This window comes from Anomaloglossus baeobatrachus, chromosome 6 (assembly GCF_048569485.1).
Source record: "Anomaloglossus baeobatrachus isolate aAnoBae1 chromosome 6, aAnoBae1.hap1, whole genome shotgun sequence".
NCBI lineage: Eukaryota > Metazoa > Chordata > Amphibia > Anura > Aromobatidae > Anomaloglossus > Anomaloglossus baeobatrachus.
This window is the reverse complement of record NC_134358.1, coordinates 12,229,882-12,249,504: the sequence shown is the minus strand read 5'-3', so window position 1 is coordinate 12,249,504 and position 19,623 is coordinate 12,229,882. Positions and strand designations below refer to the sequence as shown.

The 19,623-nt window shown below is 56.9% G+C and overlaps 1 protein-coding gene across 1 annotated transcript in view; it reads left to right on the top strand.

Moving 5' to 3' along the window:
• SCRIB (scribble planar cell polarity protein) overlaps positions 1-19,623 on the top strand; it is a 131,652-nt gene that overhangs the window by 43,021 nt on the left and 69,008 nt on the right. The window contains exons 7-15 of the mRNA XM_075315980.1: positions 6,404-6,548; positions 6,668-6,786; positions 7,310-7,509; positions 7,810-7,976; positions 10,223-10,353; positions 10,433-10,552; positions 10,644-10,826; positions 10,899-11,222; positions 12,770-12,832. Coding sequence (XP_075172095.1) covers positions 6,404-6,548; positions 6,668-6,786; positions 7,310-7,509; positions 7,810-7,976; positions 10,223-10,353; positions 10,433-10,552; positions 10,644-10,826; positions 10,899-11,222; positions 12,770-12,832 — 1,452 coding nt within the window. The remainder of the gene's footprint in view (positions 1-6,403; positions 6,549-6,667; positions 6,787-7,309; positions 7,510-7,809; positions 7,977-10,222; positions 10,354-10,432; positions 10,553-10,643; positions 10,827-10,898; positions 11,223-12,769; positions 12,833-19,623) is intronic.

Here is a 19,623-nt window from a genome sequence, read left to right as displayed (position 1 = left end):
TGGCGGCGTCTCCTCCTCCTGCGGCTCTGGTGGCGGCTCCTCCTGCGGCGGCTCCGTTTTTTTCCTCTTGTGGAGGCTGCTTCTTTTCCTCCTGCGGCTGTGGCGGCTTCTTCTTTTCCTCCTGCGGCGCCTGCTTCTTTCTTCGTCGCTCCATTGGGAGACCCAGACGATTGGGTGTATAGCTACTGCCTCCGGAGGCCACACAAAGCATTACACTAAAAAGTGTAAGGCCCCTCCCCTTCTGGCTATACACCCCCAGTGGGATCACTGGCTCACCAGTTTTCTGCTTTGTGCGAAGGAGGTCAGACATCCACGCATAGCTCCACTGTTTAGTCAGCAGTAGCTGCTGACTATATCGGATGGAAGAAAAGAGGGCCCATATAGGGCCCCCAGCATGCTCCCTTCTCACCCCACTGGTGGTTTGTAAGGTTGAGGTACCTATTGCTGGTACGGCGGCTGGAGCCCACATGCTGTTTTCCTTCCCCATCCCCCTGAGGGGCTCTGAGGAAGTGGGATCTTACCGGCCCCAAAGCCCTGAGGCCGGGCTCCATCCACAGACCCATTGAACCTGCTGGATGTGGAGCGGGAGTGCCGTTCAGGGACATGGCCCTGCACCATTCAGGTACTCTGTGTCCCCGTACACACAGGCACAGCACACTCCAGACTTGCTGGGTGTGCTAGTGCGCCGGGGACAGTAAAGGGTTACAGTCACTGCAGCCTAGCTGAGTGACTTTATGTATGGGGAACTACCGCGCCGGACGCTCCGGGAGCGGCGGCGCGGCTGGGACTTGTAGTGCGCCGGGGACTTAGCGCCGACCGCGCTTTTACGGCGGCGGCGCTTATAAATCCAGTCCCCGGCTTTTGCGGCCTAGCTCAGCTTCGTTCCCGCCCCCACCCTGTCAATCAGGGTAGGGGAGAGACGCTGTACAATCAGCAGCGCCGGGGGCTGGAGCCTTATTTACATGCTCCAGCCCTCTCACTGGACACTGTGGGACGCCGGTTTCCCGCTCTGACTTGGGGCACGCCCACGGCCCGCCCCTACTCACACGAGCTGGAGAAGGACGCCGGCAGCCATTCCTGCAGCCCGAGCTGAGAGAACGGACTCTGGGCAACCAGGCACAGGACTAGGGCGACCACACACCCGCTTATAGGCGGGCGGTAAGCGGCACCTGGGGTGCTGACACTAAATACCGCAGTTTGTCTATTTGTATTTTAAGTACACTGCATAGGTCGCTATTTTGGGCTATATGCCCTCTTAGATGGCGACACATCAGCAGCAGGAAAGCATGGGTGCTAAGGCACAGGCTTTCTATGCTGCTTGTATTGCACGTACTGAAGTGTTCATGTGTATTTATGCTTGTATGCTATACACTGCACTGTACGGTCGCTAGTCTTGGCTATATTCGCCATAGAATGGCTAGACTACAGCAGCAGAAAAGCAGGGGTGCTGAGGCACAGGTTTTTTTCTATGCTGCTTGTATTGCAGGCGTTGCATTGTTCATTTGTACTTATGCTTGTATGCTATACATTGCACTGTATGGTCGCTATTCTGGGCTATATTCCCCTAGATGGCTAGTCTACAGCAGCAGAAAAGCAGGCTTTCTATGCTGCTTGTATTGCTTGTGCTGCAGTGTTCATTTGTACTTTATGCTTGTATGATATACATTGCACTGTACGGTCGCCATTCTTGGCTCTATAAGTCGCCAGCAGCATATAAGCAACACAGGCTTTCGATGCTGTTTTTGCTGCATGTGATACTGTTCCACGGCACTGCTCCCCATTGGGTGCAATGCTCCCCTGTAGCACTTGGTCAGCCGGGGTCTCTACTTGACGTGGCCAAAAGAACCACCTCTCAACCCTGTCCAAGGACAGGGACGGAGTTGCAAGGGGATAGAGACTTGCAGTCCGGACAGGCCATGGGCAATCTGGATCATTGCTCCCTGGCCACCCTCACTTGGAATAAAATCGGTGCTCCGGGGGGGGTCCCAGGAGGCTCTCTGTATGATGAGGCAGACGTAGCTCATCAGGACTTTGATCCTGACACCGCTCTCACTCCGGATACACCGGATGGTGACGCCATAAGGAATGATCCTATAGCGTCCATCAATGGAATGTTGGATCTTTCTCCCTCAGCTCCCCCAGCGGAGGAGTCAGCTTCACAGCAGGAGAAGTCCCATTTCAGTAGCTCAAACGTATATTGAGTATTGTTCTGGCCACGCTGACTTCAGAGAAGCAGTCCAGGAACACCACGCTTACCAGATAAGCGTTTTCTCCAAACGTATTAAGGATACACGTTATCACTTTCCCCCTGACGTGGTCAGGCGTTGGACCCAGGGTCCAAAGGTGGATTCTCCAATCTCCAGGCTTGCGGCTAGAGCCATAGTTGCAGTGGAGATGGGACTTCACTTACAGATGCCATTGACAGACAGATGGACTCTGGTTGAAATCTGTCTATGAGGCTATCGGCGTGTCGGTTGCTCCGGCATTCACAGCCGTATGGGCACCCTAAGCTTTTCAGCTGTTCTTGCGCAGCTGGTCTTGAGCACAGGTACATCTGTGCCGCAGGGGCGTCCGTAACCTCGCAATGTCTGCATTGCGACTTACCCTATTAATGCTGTCCTGGAAGGACAGTCGAGGTTTCGGTCCTTCCCAGGCTCGGGCAGGTCCCAATTGTCCTCGTCCAAAAGGGCTGAAAAGCCTCAGAGGGGCTCAGCTGCCGGCCGGGCTTAATCACGCCCAAGGAAGGCAGCCGGAGGAACCGCTACCAAGGCGGTCTCCTCATGACTCTCAGCTCTCTCATCTTTCCGCATCCGCGGTTGATGGCAGACTCGCTCGCCTTTGGCGACATTTAGCTGCCACAGGTCACAGACCGGTGGGTGAGGGACAGTGTGCCCACGTGCACAGGACAGAGTTCTGTTCTCGTCCTCCGACTCGATTCTTCAGAACGTCCCCACCTCCCCACCGAGCCGATGCTCTTCTGCAGGCATAAGGAGTGGTTATCCCGGTTCCTCTTCAGGAACAAGACACGGTTTTCCTCCAATCTGGTTGTGGTGCCAAACAAGGATGGCTCTTTCCGTTCCGTTCTGGACCTAAAACTGCTCAACAAGCACGTGGAGGCCAGGCGGTTCCGGATGATACCCTCCGCTCCGTCATTGCCTCAATGTCTCAAGGAAATTTCCTAGCATCAATAGACATCAAAGATGCTTATCTCCACGTGCCGATTGCTACAGAGCACCAATGTTTTTCTACATTTCGTGATAGGAAACGACCATCTTCAGTTCGTAGCTCTGCCATTCGGGCTGGCGACAGCCCCACGGGTGTTCGCCAAGGTCATGACGGCAGTGGTAGCAGTCTTGCACTCACAGGGACACTCTGTGATCCCTTACTTGGACGATCTACTTGTCAAGGCACCCTCTCAAGAGGCATGCCAACTCAGCCTGAATGTTGCGCTGGAGACTCTCCAGACGTTCGGGTGGATCATCGACTTTTCAAAGTCAAACCTGTCACCGACCCAATCGCTAACGTAGCTGGGCATGGAGTTTTCATACCCTGTCAGCGCTAGTGAAGCTTCCGCTGGACAAGCAGCGGTCACTACAGACTGGGGTGCAGACTCTCCGTCTAGGTCAGTCGCACTCCTTAAGACGCCTCATGCACTTCCTCGGGAAGATGGTGGCGGCAATAGAGGCGGTTCCGTTTGCGCAGTTTCATCTGCGTCCTCTTATTGGGACATTCTCCGCCAATGGGACGGGAAGTCAACATCCCTGAACAGGAAAGTATCCTTTTCGGAAGGACTCTCTGCAATGGTGGCTTCTTCCCACCTCATTATCACAGGGAAGATCCTTCCTACCACCGTCTTGGGCGGTAGTCACGACAGACGCGAGTCTGTCAGGGTGGGGAGCAGTTTTTCTCCACCACAGGGCTCAGGGTATGTGGACTCAGCAGGAGTCCACCCTTCAGATCCATGTTCTAGAAATCAGAGCAGTGTATCTTGCCCTACTAGCCTTCCAGCAGTGGCTGGAAGGAAAGCAGATCCGAATTCAGTCGGACAACTCCACAGCGGTGACATACATCAATCACCAAGGAGGGACACGCAGTCGGCAAGCCTTCCAGGAAGTCCGGCGGATTCTGACGTGGGTGGAAGCCACGGCCTCCACCGTATCCGCAGTTCACATCCCCGGCGTAGAAAACTGGGAAGCAGACTTCCTCAGCCGCCAGGGCATGGACGCAGGGGAATGGTCCCTTCACCCGGACGTGTTTCAGGAAATCTGTAGCCGCTGGGGAAGGCCGGACGTCGTCCTAATGGCGTCCAGGCACAACAACAAGGTCCCAACCTTCATAGCACGGTCTCGCGATCACAGAACTCTGGCGGCAGACGCCTTAGTGCAAGATTGGTCGCAGTTCCGGCTCCCTTATGTGTTTCCACCTCTCGCACTCTTGCCCAGAGTGCTACGCAAGATCAGATCCGACTACAGCCGCGTCATACTCGTCGCCCCAGACTGGCCAAGGAGGGCGTGGTATCCGGATCTGTGGCATCTCACGGTCGGCCAACCGTCGGCACTACCAGACCGACCGGACTTACTGTCCCAAGGGCCGTTTTTCCATCGGAATTCTGCGGCCCTGAACCTGACTGTGTGGCCATTGAGTCCTGGATCCTAGGGTCTTCAGGATTATCCCAAGGGGTCGTTGCCACCATGAGACAGGCTAGGAAGCCCACGTCCGCTAAGATCTACCACAGAACGTGGAGGATATTCTTATCCTGGTGCTCTGCTCAGAGAGTGTCTCCCTGGCCATTTGCATTGCCTACCTTTCTTTCTTTCCTGCAATCTGGGTTAGAAAAAGGTTTGTCGCTCGGCTCCCTTAAAGGGCAAGTCTCGGCGCTATCCGTCTTTTTTCAAAAGCGTCTAGCACGGCTTCCTAAGGTGCGCACGTTCCTGCAGGGGGTTTGTCATATTGTACCCCCGTACAAGCGGCCGTTAGATCCATGGGATCTGAACAGGGTACTAGTTGCCCTCCAGAAGCCGCCCTTCGAGCCTCTGAAGGAGGTTTCACTTTCTAGACTATCACAGAAAGTGGCTTTTCTGGTAGCGATCACATCTCTTCGGAGAGTGTCTGAGCTGGCAGCGCTGTAATCCAAGGCTCCTTTCCTGGTCTTCCACCAGGACAAGGTAGTGCTGCGCCCCATTCAGGAGTTTCTCCCGAAGGTGGTATCCTCTTTTCATCTTAATCAGGATATCTCTTTGCCTTCGTTTTGTCCTCATGCAGTTCATCGGTATGAGAAGGATTTACATTTGTTAGATCTGGTGAGAGCACTCAGAATCTACATTTCCCGCACGGCGCCCTTGCGCCGTTCCGATGCACTCTTTGTCCTTGTCGCTGGTAAGCGCAAAGGGTCGCAGGCTTCCAAAGCCACCCTGGCTCGATGGATCAAAGAACCAATTCTTGAAGCCTACCGTTCTGCTGGGCTTCCGGTTCCATCAGGGCTGAAGGCCCATTCTACCAGAGCTGTGGGTGCGTCCTGGGCATTACGACACCAGGCTACGGCTCAACAGGTGTGCCAGGCAGCTACCTGGTCGAGTCTGCACACTTTCACCAAACATTATCAGGTGCATACCTATGCTTCGGCAGACGCCAGCCTAGGTAGAAGAGTCCTACAGGCGGCAGTTGCCTCCCCGTAGGGGAGAGCTGTTTTGCAGCTCTAACTTGAGGTATTAATTTACCCATCCAGGGACAGCTTTTGGACGTCCCAATCGTCTGGGTCTCCCAATGGAGCGACGAAGAAGAAGGGAATTTTGTTACTTACCGTAAATTCCTTTTCTTCTAGCTCCTATTGGGAGACCCAGCACCCGCCCTGTTGTCCTTCGGGATTTTTGGGTTTTTTCGGGTACACATGTTGTTCATGTTGAACGGTTTTTCAGTTCTCCGATGTTACTCGGAGTGAATTTGTTTAACCAGTTATTGGCTTTCCTCCTTCTTGCTTTTGCACTAAAACTGGTGAGCCAGTGATCCCACTGGGGGTGTATAGCCAGAAGGGGAGGGGCCTTACACTTTTTAGTGTAATGCTTTGTGTGGCATCCGGAGGCAGTAGCTATACACCCAATCGTCTGGGTCTCCCAATAGGAGCTAGAAGAAAAGGAATTTACGGTAAGTAACAAAATTCCCTTCTTTCCTCCTGCGGAGGTTCCTTTTTTTCCCTCCTGCGGCGGCTCCTTTTTTTCCCTCCTGCGGCGGCTCCTTTTTTTCCCTCCTGCAGCGGCTCCTTTTTTTCCCTCCTGCAGCGGCTCCTTTTTTTCCTCCTGCGGCTGTGGCGGCGTAGTCTCCATCATCTCGTCCTGCGGCTCTGGTGGAGGCTCCACGCATGCACGCGGTGGCAGCGCCATTGATGCGGTTCATGTCTGTGTTGCAGGAGCTGGGGAATCTCCGGCGTTTGGTGTGTCTGGATGTGTCGGAGAATAAGTTGGACCAGCTTCCTGCGGAGATCAGCGGCCTCATCTCCCTGACCGACCTGCTGCTCTCCCAGAACCAGCTCTGCAGCATCCCGGCCGGCATCGGTCAGTGCGGTGATCACCCCTCGCCCGTCCTATGGCCGCTGCGCGCCTCGTCCTCACGGCCCTCGCCCGTCCTATGGCCGCTGCGCGCCTCGTCCTCACGGTTGTGGTTCTCTCCGCAGGTCAGCTCAAGCAACTCTCCATCCTGAAGGTCGACCAGAACCGGCTGACCCAGATCACCGAGTCCATCGGGGACTGCGAGAACCTGAGCGAGATCATCCTGACCGAGAACCTGCTAACAGTGCGTGAGGGGCGGGGCTGACAACCTCTGTGCATACAGGCTTGTTGTCAGTAAATGGGCGGGGCTGACACTCCCCATGTATACCGTCCGGTTGTCAGTGGGCGGGGTTGACACCCTCGCCCCGTGTATACCGTCTGGTTGTCAGTAAATGGGTGGGGATGACACTCTCCTTGTGTGTACCATCTGGTTGTCAGTAAGTGGGCGGGGCTGACACCCTCGCCCCGTGTATACCGTCCGGTTGTCAGTAAGTGGGCGGGGCTGCCACCCTCTCCCCGTGTATACCGTCCGGTTGTCAGTAAGTGGGCGGGGCTGCCACCCTCTCCCCGCGTATACCGTCCGGTTGTCAGTAAGTGGGCGGGGCTGCCACCCTCTCCCCGTGTATACCGTCCGGTTGTCAGTAAGTGGGCGGGGCTGACACCCTCTCCCCGTGTATACCGTCCGGTTGTCAGTAAGTGGGCGGGGCTGACACCCTCTCCCCGTGTATACTCTCCGGTTGTCAGCAGCGCTGTTTCTTTCTCTCCAGTATCTCCCGAAGTCCATTGGAAACCTCACGAAGCTGACCAACCTGAACGTGGACCGCAACGCTCTGTCCTCTGTTCCCGGGGAGATTGGCGGCTGCGCCAGCCTGAACATGCTGTGCCTGCGCGATAACCAGCTGACCGCCCTCCCGCCGGAGCTCGCCAATGCCACCGAGCTGCATGTGCTGGACGTGGCGGGGAACAGGTCCGTGCCCTCAGGGTCACGTCCATCAGAGCCACCCATAGCGACCAATCAGTGCCGCCCATAACAACCAATCACAGCACAGCTTTCAATTCTTACTCTGCTGTGAAAGTTAATGCTGCTCCGTGATTGGTCGCTATGGGCAACAAGATGCTATAAATGAGGCCTAAAAGCTTGTGGTGGGGGGATGCGGGGTGGAGGTGGGCCCTGGAGATGGGGCGTGACTGGGCGGATTGTCTCTGCTTCTACGTTTCTTATAAGGGGGGCTTTACTCTGTATAACCCCCGGTCGTGCCCCCCGCAGGCTGCTGAACCTGCCCTTTGCACTGACGAACCTCAACCTGAAGGCGCTGTGGTTGGCGGAGAACCAGTCCCAGCCGATGCTCAAATTCCAGACAGAAGACGATGAGAAGACGGGGTCCAAAGTGCTAACCTGCTACCTCCTGCCCCAGCAGCCGTCCCCGAGCATCGGTACGGAGACCCCCGGTGTGTATAGTGGAAGGGGGAAGAGGGTCCCAGCAGCACAGAGGGTGTCAGGAGAGGCGTGCTCTAATCTTGTGGGGGGATTGATCTGTTGCAGATGATCAAACTTTCTCAGTCTGTCGAACCACCCTCATGCCCCCACCTACCAGTCTGGCCATCTTTGCGCTCCTCCCCCTTCATTCTGTCCGGCCGCCCTCGCGCTCCTCCCCCTCCGTCTGTCCGGCCGCCCTCGCGCTCCTCCCCCTCCGTCTGTCCGGCCGCCCTCGCGCTCCTCCCCCTCCGTCTGTCCGGCCGCCCTCGCGCTCCTCCCCCTCCGTCTGTCCGGCCGCCCTCGCGCTCCTCCCCCTCCGTCTGTCCGGCCGCCCTCGCGCTCCTCCCCCTCCGTCTGTCCGGCCGCCCTCGCGCTCCTCCCCCTCCGTCTGTCCGGCCGCCCTCGCGCTCCTCCCCCTCCGTCTGTCCGGCCGCCCTCGCGCTCCTCCCCCTCCGTCTGTCCGGCCGCCCTCGCGCTCCTCCCCCTCCGTCTGTCCGGCCGCCCTCGCGCTCCTCCCCCTCCGTCTGTCCGGCCGCCCTCGCGCTCCTCCCCCTCCGTCTGTCCGGCCGCCCTCGCGCTCCTCCCCCTCCGTCTGTCCGGCCGCCCTCGCGCTCCTCCCCCTCCGTCTGTCCGGCCGCCCTCGCGCTCCTCCCCCTCCGTCTGTCCGGCCGCCCTCGCGCTCCTCCCCCTCCGTCTGTCCGGCCGCCCTCGCGCTCCTCCCCCTCCGTCTGTCCGGCCGCCCTCGCGCTCCTCCCCCTCCGTCTGTCCGGCCGCCCTCGCGCTCCTCCCCCTCCGTCTGTCCGGCCGCCCTCGCGCTCCTCCCCCTCCGTCTGTCCGGCCGCCCTCGCGCTCCTCCCCCTCCGTCTGTCCGGCCGCCCTCGCGCTCCTCCCCCTCCGTCTGTCCGGCCGCCCTCGCGCTCCTCCCCCTCCGTCTGTCCGGCCGCCCTCGCGCTCCTCCCCCTCCGTCTGTCCGGCCGCCCTCGCGCTCCTCCCCCTCCGTCTGTCCGGCCGCCCTCGCGCTCCTCCCCCTCCGTCTGTCCGGCCGCCCTCGCGCTCCTCCCCCTCCGTCTGTCCGGCCGCCCTCGCGCTCCTCCCCCTCCGTCTGTCCGGCCGCCCTCGCGCTCCTCCCCCTCCGTCTGTCCGGCCGCCCTCGCGCTCCTCCCCCTCCGTCTGTCCGGCCGCCCTCGCGCTCCTCCCCCTCCGTCTGTCCGGCCGCCCTCGCGCTCCTCCCCCTCCGTCTGTCCGGCCGCCCTCGCGCTCCTCCCCCTCCGTCTGTCCGGCCGCCCTCGCGCTCCTCCCCCTCCGTCTGTCCGGCCGCCCTCGCGCTCCTCCCCCTCCGTCTGTCCGGCCGCCCTCGCGCTCCTCCCCCTCCGTCTGTCCGGCCGCCCTCGCGCTCCTCCCCCTCCGTCTGTCCGGCCGCCCTCGCGCTCCTCCCCCTCCGTCTGTCCGGCCGCCCTCGCGCTCCTCCCCCTCCGTCTGTCCGGCCGCCCTCGCGCTCCTCCCCCTCCGTCTGTCCGGCCGCCCTCGCGCTCCTCCCCCTCCGTCTGTCCGGCCGCCCTCGCGCTCCTCCCCCTCCGTCTGTCCGGCCGCCCTCGCGCTCCTCCCCCTCCGTCTGTCCGGCCGCCCTCGCGCTCCTCCCCCTCCGTCTGTCCGGCCGCCCTCGCGCTCCTCCCCCTCCGTCTGTCCGGCCGCCCTCGCGCTCCTCCCCCTCCGTCTGTCCGGCCGCCCTCGCGCTCCTCCCCCTCCGTCTGTCCGGCCGCCCTCGCGCTCCTCCCCCTCCGTCTGTCCGGCCGCCCTCGCGCTCCTCCCCCTCCGTCTGTCCGGCCGCCCTCGCGCTCCTCCCCCTCCGTCTGTCCGGCCGCCCTCGCGCTCCTCCCCCTCCGTCTGTCCGGCCGCCCTCGCGCTCCTCCCCCTCCGTCTGTCCGGCCGCCCTCGCGCTCCTCCCCCTCCGTCTGTCCGGCCGCCCTCGCGCTCCTCCCCCTCCGTCTGTCCGGCCGCCCTCGCGCTCCTCCCCCTCCGTCTGTCCGGCCGCCCTCGCGCTCCTCCCCCTCCGTCTGTCCGGCCGCCCTCGCGCTCCTCCCCCTCCGTCTGTCCGGCCGCCCTCGCGCTCCTCCCCCTCCGTCCGTCCGGCCGCCCTCGCGCTCCTCCCCCTTCCGTCTGTCCGGCCGCGTTCGTGTCTTTTATCTTTGCCTCGTGTTTGCAGAGAGTCCGGTTCTACAGAACAATATGGACGACAGCTGGATAGACGGGAACCTGAATCGGGTCAGTGTCATTCAGTTCCAGGAAGAGCTGGAACCTGAGGAGGAGGACGATGAGGCTGCGGCAGAGCGTCGGGTAAGATCTGGTGCGATGCTCTGCAGCTCCGGGGGCGCTCTGCTGTGCTCCTTCACTCCTCTCCTTTTGGGTTTCTCAGGGTCTGCAGAGGAGAGCGACGCCGCACCCCAGCGAACTGAAGGTGATGAAGAGAGGAATCGAGGAGCGACGCAATGAGGGCTACATTGCCCGGCCGGACACGACGTCCCCCAGTGATGAGGTGCGTGGTCTGTGACGCTCCGGGGGGCTGCTCGCTCCGCGGCGGGGGGCACTGAGCCGCTCATCATGCGAGTGGTGCTTTCTTACTGTAGGATAAGCGTCTCAGCGGAGTCTCCAGTCAGAGCGGCGATTCTCAGCGTAGCGGCAGCACCGTCTCTGCCGGGTACCAGGACGACCATCATCATCCCCCAGAGCAGCACCGCGCGGAGCGCCAACAGCCTGAGGAGGAGGAAGACGAGACGCCGGCGGATGAGATGGAGGTGGAATACGTGGAGGTAGCGCAGTCTAGATCTGGAGCGCAGCACAGAGGCGGGGTGCACGCTCACAGCTCTCCCCTCTCCCCGCAGCACTTTGTGCACTTTGCTGAGGAGACTTTAGTACACTGCGATGATGAAGATGACGACTTCGACGAGGACCGGGGGTCTCCGGGCAAGAAACGTCTGATCCGCAAGGACACCCCCCATTATAAGAAGCACTCGAAGATCACCAAGCTGCCCAACACTGAGGCGGTGGTGGCCCTTCTCCAGGGGCAGAGCCCCCGCGCCCTGGATGAGGATGGCGACCACAGGGGCTTCTTCAGGTGCTCGCAGCAAGAGGAGGACGAGGTGGAAGACTGGCCCCGGGAGGAGAATAGTGAGGAGAGGCACCACAGCTCCCAGCAGAACGTCAAGGTACAGGGATAGCGGGAGCCCCAGACACTACAGGCCACCCCACCTGCGTCATTGCCACATACGGTGCTGGCCTCTGCGCTTTCCCAGCCTTGAATCGTTCCTTCATCCACCATTGTGGGGTAGCAGACCGACTCGTGGGGGGCACTGGACCAATCATTCGTGTAATTTCCCCCCCCGTCCCCTCTGCCGGACTGACCGCTAAACATTTACCCCGTCCCCTCTGCCGGACTGACCGCTAAACATTTACCCCGTCCCCTCTGCCGGACTGACCGCTAAACATTTACCCCGTCCCCTCTGCTGGACTGACCGCTAAACATTTACCCCGTCCCCTCTGCCGGACTGACCGCTAAACATTTACCCAGTCCCCTCTGCCGGACTGACCGCTAAACATTTACCCAGTCCCCTCTGCCGGACTGACCGCTAAACATTTACCGATCCGCGCTCGTTTAATAGCTGTGAACAAAGCAGACGCGGAAAACGATGTGCGCGAGCGCGGCACAGACGACCGTGCAATCCGAAAACCAGAGGTGGTGGTGTCCGGCCGCCTGTTTACACTGGAAGATGATCGTGATGGCGCTTTACTAAGCACGCACGATAACGAAGATCTACCAGTGTAACCGCGTGAAGTCATACGTGGCACGGCGCCTGCCGTCACCACAGGCATCCTATCGTCTCCAGCCTGCACCTCTCCGCTGTCGTGTACCGCCGCCCGTCACCTCCCACACTGCACCTCTCCGCTGTCGTGTACCACCGCCTGCCACCTCTCACATTGCACCTCTCCGCTGTTGTGTACCACCGCCCGACACTTCCCGCACTGCACCTCTCCACTCTCGTGTACCACCGCTCATGACCTCCCACACTGCACCTCCGCTGTCATGTACCACCGCCCGTCACCTTCCACACTGCAACTCTCCGCTGTCGTGTACCACCGCCCGTCACCTTTCACATTGCACCTCTCCACTGTCGTGTACCACCGCTCGTCACCTCCCACACTGCACCTCTACACTGTCGTGTACTACATCCCATGCTGCACTTCTCTGCTGTGATGTACCACCGCTCGTCACCTTCCACACTGCACCTCCGCTGTCGTGTACCACCGCCCGTCACCTTCCACACTGCACCTCTACACTGTCGTGTACTACATCCCATGCTGCACTTCTCTGCTGTGATGTACCACCGCCCGTCACCTCCTCTGTTGCCCCGCAGCTTTGCATCCTCCTCGTCACCCCGCCAGCGCCGTGTGTGCCGCCTGTGGACCACGTGCTCCTTGTTCTTACCTCTGCCTGCTGTAAAGGGGGCTGGCACCTCCTCTGCCCCGATCCCCGGGGTGACTCTCAGATATTTTTGGTGTTGGTTCCCTTTAATTTAAGCTAATCCAGTGCTGGGGTCACAGTGTGTTGCTTCTGTGCTGCTGCTCTCTGTTTTCTGCCCCTGGAGGAGCCGTTCTACAGGTGGGTTCATGGTGTTGGGTATTTTTGGTCATTTTGCTCCACTAATCCGCATGCCTGTCTCTCTGTCTCCTCCTCGTCTGTCTGCCGCTCTAACAGGGTGTGTCGTTTGATCAAGTGAATAATCTTCTGATTGAGCCTGCTCGGATAGAGGAGGAAGAGGTGTGTACCCAGCCTGGCACCGCCCGCGTGCCCCCCGCGTGCCCCCCGCCCTGCCCCAACCAAATCACTCAGCCAATCCAGCACATCCCCTGCAGGGTCCGCGGGTGGTGGGTGCGATGTCTGTCCTATCTCCCCGGGGTCAGCGTGTCCAGTGTGTGTATGGTGGGAATGAAAGTGTGATGTGCGGGAGCAGCGGTGCGATCACTAGGACTGCCGCCTATCCATCACCAGAGATCAGCGGTGCCATCACTAGGACCGCCGCCTATCCATCACCAGAGATCAGCGGTGACATCACTGAGAACACCTCCTATCCATCACCAGAGATCAGCGGTGCCATCACTAGGACCGCCGCCTATCCATCACCAGAGATCAGCGGTGACATCACTGAGAACACCACCTATCCATCACCAGAGATCAGCGGTGACATCACTGAGAACACCTCCTATCCATCACCAGAGATCAGCGGTGCCATCACTAGGACCGCCGCCTATCCATCACCAGAGATCAGCGGTGCCATCACTAGGACCGCCGCCTATCCATCACCAGAGATCAGCGGTGACATCACTGAGAACACCTCCTATCCATCACCAGAGATCAGCGGTGCCATCACTAGGACCGCCGCCTATCCATCACCAGAGATCAGCGGTGACATCACTGAGAACACCACCTATCCATCACCAGAGATCAGCGGTGACATCACTGAGAACACCTCCTATCCATCACCAGAGATCAGCGGTGCCATCACTAGGACCGCCACCTATCCATCACCAGAGATCAGCGGTGACATCACTGAGAACACCACCTATCCATCACCAGAGATCAGCGGTGCCATCACTAGGACCGCCACCTATCCATCACCAGAGATCAGCGGTGACATCACTGAGAACACCTCCTATCCATCACCAGAGATCAGCGGTGACATCACTGAGAACACCGCCTATCCATCACCAGAGATCAGCAGTGACATCACTGAGAACACCTCCTATCCATCACCAGAGATCAGCGGTGACATCACTGAGAACACCGCCTATCAATCACCAGAGATCAGCGGTGACATCACTGAGAACACCTCCTATCCATCACCAGAGATCAGCGGTGACATCACTAGGACCGCCGCCTATCCATCACCAGAGATCAGCGGTGCCATCACTAGGACCGCCGCCTATCCATCACCAGAGATCAGCGGTGACATCACTGAGAACACCTCCTATCCATCACCAGAGATCAGCGGTGACATCACTGAGAACACCTCCTATCCATCACCAGAGATCAGCGGTGACATCACTGAGAACACCTCCTATCCATCACCAGAGATCAGCGGTGACATCACTGAGAACACCTCCTATCCATCACCAGAGATCAGCGGTGACATCACTGAGAACACCTCCTATCCATCACCAGAGATCAGCGGTGACATCACTGAGAACACCGCCTATCCATCACCAGAGATCAGCAGTGACATCACTGAGAACACCTCCTATCCATCACCAGAGATCAGAGGTGACATAACTGAGAACACCTCCTATCCATCACCAGAGATCAGCGGTGACATCACTGAGAACACCGCCTATCCATCACCAGAGATCAGCGGTGACATCACTGAGAACACCGCCTATCCATCACCAGAGATCAGCAGTGACATCACTGAGAACACCGCCTATCCATCACCAGAGATCAGGGGTGATATCACTGAGAACACCGCCTATCCATCACCAGAGATCAGCGGTGACATCACTGAGAACACCTCCTATCCATCACCAGAGATCAGCGGTGACATCAGTGAGAACACCTCCTATCCATCACCAGAGATCAGCGGTGACATCACTGAGAACACCGCCTATCCATCACCAGAGATCAGCGGTGACATCACTGAGAACACCTCCTATCCATCACCAGAGATCAGCAGGGACATCACTGAGAACACCTCCTATCCATCACCAGAGATCAGCGGTGACATCACTGAGAACACCGCCTATCCATCACCAGAGATCAGCAGTGACATCACTGAGAACACCTCCTATCCATCACCAGAGATCAGCGGTGACATCACTGAGAACACCGCCTATCCATCACCAGAGATCAGCGGTGACATCAGTGAGAACACCTCCTATCCATCACCAGAGATCAGCGGTGCCAGATTAGTGTCAGTTTAGGCTACATGCGCACGCTGCGTTTTTTGGTGTGTTCTATCTTTTTGCGTTTTGGGGAGTTCCTCACTAGTGATAGGAGGACTCTGGGTCGGCGGCGGATTGATCCCTGGTATCTGGCTGGATGCCGGTCCCCATATAATCTATACTCACTGATTACCGGCGCGGCTGTACACTGCTCCCACGACCTCTCATTCTTCTTCTGGAGTCGCTCATTAGGCTCATGCATATTCACTGCTTCCTCCGCCCACCAGTGTCTGTGATTGGTTGCAGTCAGATGCACCCCCACGCTTAGTGACAGGCTTCCAATCAGCCCCCAGTGAGCTGGTCTATACCATACAGTAAAATAAATGAATTGGGGTAGGGATACCCACCACAGATAAAGCATACTGCTAGAGGATACAGCCCCTAGCCATGCGCTAATCATGGCTGTTTATCAAAATAAGAGGAACCGCATGATTTAAATAATTTTAAAAAGCGGCTTGTGGTCCCCCCCTCCCCCCCAATTTTGATACCCAGCCAGGATAAAGCCCGACAGCTGGGGGCTGGTATTCTCAGACTCGGGAGGCCCATGGTTACTGAGCCGCCCTCAGCTTAAAAACATCAGCCTGCAGCCGCCCAGGATTGTCTTATCCATTGGATGTGACAATCCAAGCACTTTACCCGACTCTTCACGATTTCCCTGGTGCGGTGGCAACCGGGTTAATAAGGGGTTAATGACAGCTCACAGCTGCCAATAAGCTCTAGATTCGTAATGAGAGCCCCCCCATCATTAACCTGTAAGTGGAAAGATATAAACACAAACACTGAAAAAAAAATCCTTTATTTAAAATACAACCCCCCCCCTCACTTTTTTTCACCCCCTTTATTAATTTTCAAAACACCCCTGCAGGTCCAGCGCAATCCACACGAGGTCCCTAGGCGATTCCAGCTCTGCTACATCTGAATTCACACCGAGCGGCCATAGAACATGACTGCCCTCTGTGAGGGTCAGGCAGACAGAGTGAGACGCGCGATGAGCGGTAACATCACTAAGGTTAGCCGCGGCCACAGCTGGAGATTGCCACAGTCCTCCACCTGTGACCGCAGATAACCTGACCTCAGGTGACCTCAGTGAACTCAGGCGAGGTCACTAAAGTCACCTGAGGTCAAGTTAGTTGGAGGACTGTGGGAACCTCCAGCTGTGACCACAAGTAACCTGAGTGACTTGACCGCTCATTGCTGCTCAGTCTCTACCTGAAGTCCATAGCAAGCGGTCATGTGCCATAATCGTGCACTGTGACGCTACATGTAGCAGAGCTGGAATCGTCATGGGACCTCATGTGGCGTACGTCGGATCTGCAGGGGTGTACGTCGTATCTGCAGGGGTGTACGTCGGATCTGCAGGGGTGTTAAAAGAGGGTGTTGTTTTTTTTTTTTGTAGTTTATTCCAAATAAAGGATTTTTTGGTTGTTTGAGTTTATTTTCATATACATAGACTCCTCCCATTACTAATTTAGGGCTTAGTGGCAGCTGTGGGCTACGATTTACTCCTTATTAGCCTGATTGCCACCGCACCAGGGCAATCTGGAAGAGGCGGGTAAGCGCTGGGACTGTCAGAATAAATGGATGCGGCAATCCTGGGCGGCTGTAGGCTGCTATTTTAAGGCTGGGGGTGGCCCAATTAGCATGGGTCTCCCCAGCCTAAGAATACCGGTTACCAGCTATTGTGCTTAATCTTGCCTGAGTATCAAAATTGGAGGGGACCACGGACTTTTTTTTTTTTTTTTAAATTATCTATTTAAATTAAAAAAAAAAAAAAAAAAAAAGCCGGTTGTGATTCCTCGTTTGATCCAGAGCTAAGATTAGTGCACGTCTAGGGCTGCAGCCCATAGCTATGGCTTTATCTGTATTTTCATCATATGGGTGCCCTATGCCCAAAATTTCATTTTTTTTTTTTTTTTTATTTTACTGTATAGTGTAAACCTGCAGACAGCCTGTGATTGGAAGCGCCAGACGGCTGTCACTCAGTCTGGGTGCAACCAATCACAGACGCTGGTGGGCGGGGAAAGCAGTGAATATGTATGAGGCTAATGAGCAACCCCGGAAGCAATTACAGCCTCCCCGGAGCCTCTGTAAGTATAGCGCGCTCGCTTTATTATTTTTTTAATTTTTATTTCCTGAGTGCTGGATCATTAGCCGGAGTTCCCTGAGATTTCCGGGCCCGGCACTCGGGGGCCTCTGGACCCGCGGGGGTTGGGCTTCACAGTCCGGTTCCACCCATCAATATTTTTCACCAAAAAAAGCATCAAATTAGAATTGAGAAAAATGCACCAAAAAACGCCCGATCATTACACGTGTATTTATGTTCCATTTCTGGGCTTTACAGCGACATCAAAACTGCAGCGTGTGCATGTGACCTCACAGGACCGGACGGTGCGGGAAACAGCAAGAGTCCTACAGTAATGTCTGATCCTGAGCGACCCTGCGCCTCCCGAGAAATCGAGTCTGTGACGCCCCAGGGCTGCTGCCCACAGCAGAACAGTGACTGCAGCTCTGGGTGTGACTGGAGCTCGGTATATGATAGTGATTAGCGGATGCAGCTCTGGGAGTGACTGGAGCTCAGTATATGATGTCAGTGATAAGCAGGTGCAGCTCTGGGAGTGACTGGAGCTATATATATGCAGCTCTGGGAGTGACTGGAGCTATGTATATGCAGCTCTGGGAGTGACTGGAGCTTGGTATATGACAGTGATTAGCGGGTGCAGCTCTGGGAGTGACTGGAGCTCGGTATATGACAGTGATTAGCGGATGCAGCTCTGGGAGTGACGAGCTCAGTATATGATGTCAGTGATTAGTGGGTGCAGCTCTGGGAGTGACTGGAGCTATGTATATGAAGCTCTGGGAGTGACTGGAGCTTGGTATATGATGTCTGTGATTAGCGGGTGCAGCTCTGGGAGTGACTGGAGCTCGGTATATGAGGTCAGTGATTAGTGGGTGCAGCTCTGGGAGTGACTGGAGCTCAGTATATGATGTCAGTGATGATCAGGTGCAGCTCTGGCTGTGACTGGAGCTTGGTATATGATGTCTGTGATTAGCGGGTGCAGCTCTGGGAGTGACTGGAGCTCGGTGTATGATGTCAATGATTATTGGGTGCAGCTCTGGGAGTGACTGGAGCTTGGTATATGACAGTGATTAGCGGGTGCAGCTCTGGGAGTGACTGGAGCTCAGTATATGATAGTGATTAGTGGGTGCAGCTCTGGGAGTGACTGGAGCTATGTATATGAAGCTCTGGGTGTGACTGGAGCTCGGTATATGACAGTGATTAGCGGATGCAGCTCTGGGAGTGACTGGAGCTTGGTATGTGATGTCAGTGATAAGCAGGTGCAGCTCTGGGAGTGACTGGAGCTCGGTATATGAGGTCAGTGATTAGTGGGTGCAGCTCTGGGAGTGACTGGAGCTCGGTATATGATGTCAATGATTATTGGGTGCAGCTCTGGGAGTGACTGGAGCTCGGTGTATGATGTCAATGATTATTGGGTGCAGCTCTGGGAGTGACTGGAACTCTGTGTATGATGTCAATGATTAGCAGGTGCAGCTCTGGGAGTGACTGGAGCTCAGTATATGATGTCAGTGATAAGCAGGTGCAGCTCTGGCTGTGACTGGAGCTTGGTATATGATGTCTGTGATTAGCGGGTGCAGCTCTGGGAGTGACTGGAGCTCGGTGTATGATGTCAATGATTATTGGGTGCAGCTCTGGGAGTGACTGGAGCTTGGTATATGACAGTGATTAGCAGGTGCAGCTCTGGGAGTGACTGGAGCTCAGTATATGATGTCAGTGATAAGCAGGTGCAGCTCTGGGAGTGACTGGAGCTCGGTGTATGATGTCAATGATTATTGGGTGCAGCTCTGGGAGTGACTGGAGCTTGGTATATGACAGTGATTAGCGGGTGCACCTCTGGGAGTGACTGGAGCGCAGTATATGATGTCTGATTAGCAGGTGCAGCTCTGGCTATGACTGGAGCTCAGTATATGATGTCAATGATTATTGGGTGCAGCTCTGGGAGTGACTGGAGCTCAGTGTATGATATCAATAATTTTTGGGTGCAGCTCTGGGAGTGACTGGAGCTTGGTGTATGATGTCAATGATTAGTGGGTTCAGCTCTGGGATTGACTGGAGCTCGGTATATGACTGATTAGCGGGTGCAGCTCTGGGAGTGACTGGACCTCAGTATATGATGTCAATGATTATTGGGTGCAGCTCTGGGAGTGACTGGAACTCTGTGTATGATGTCAATGATTAGCAGGTGCAGCTCTGGGAGTGGCTGGAGCTCAGTATATGATGTCAGTGATGAGCAGGTGCAGCTCTGGCTGTGACTGGAGCTTGGTATATGATGTCTGTGATTAGCGGGTGCAGCTCTGGGAGTGACTGGAGCTCGGTGTATGATGTCAATGATTATTGGGTGCAGCTCTGGCAGTGACTGGAGCTTGGTATATGACAGTGATTAGCGGGTGCAGCTCTGGGAGTGACTGGAGCTCAGTATATGATAGTGATTAGTGGGTGCAGCTCTGGGAGTGACTGGAGCTATGTATATGAAGCTCTGGGTGTGACTGGAGCTCGGTATATGACAGTGATTAGCGGATGCAGCTCTGGGAGTGACTGGA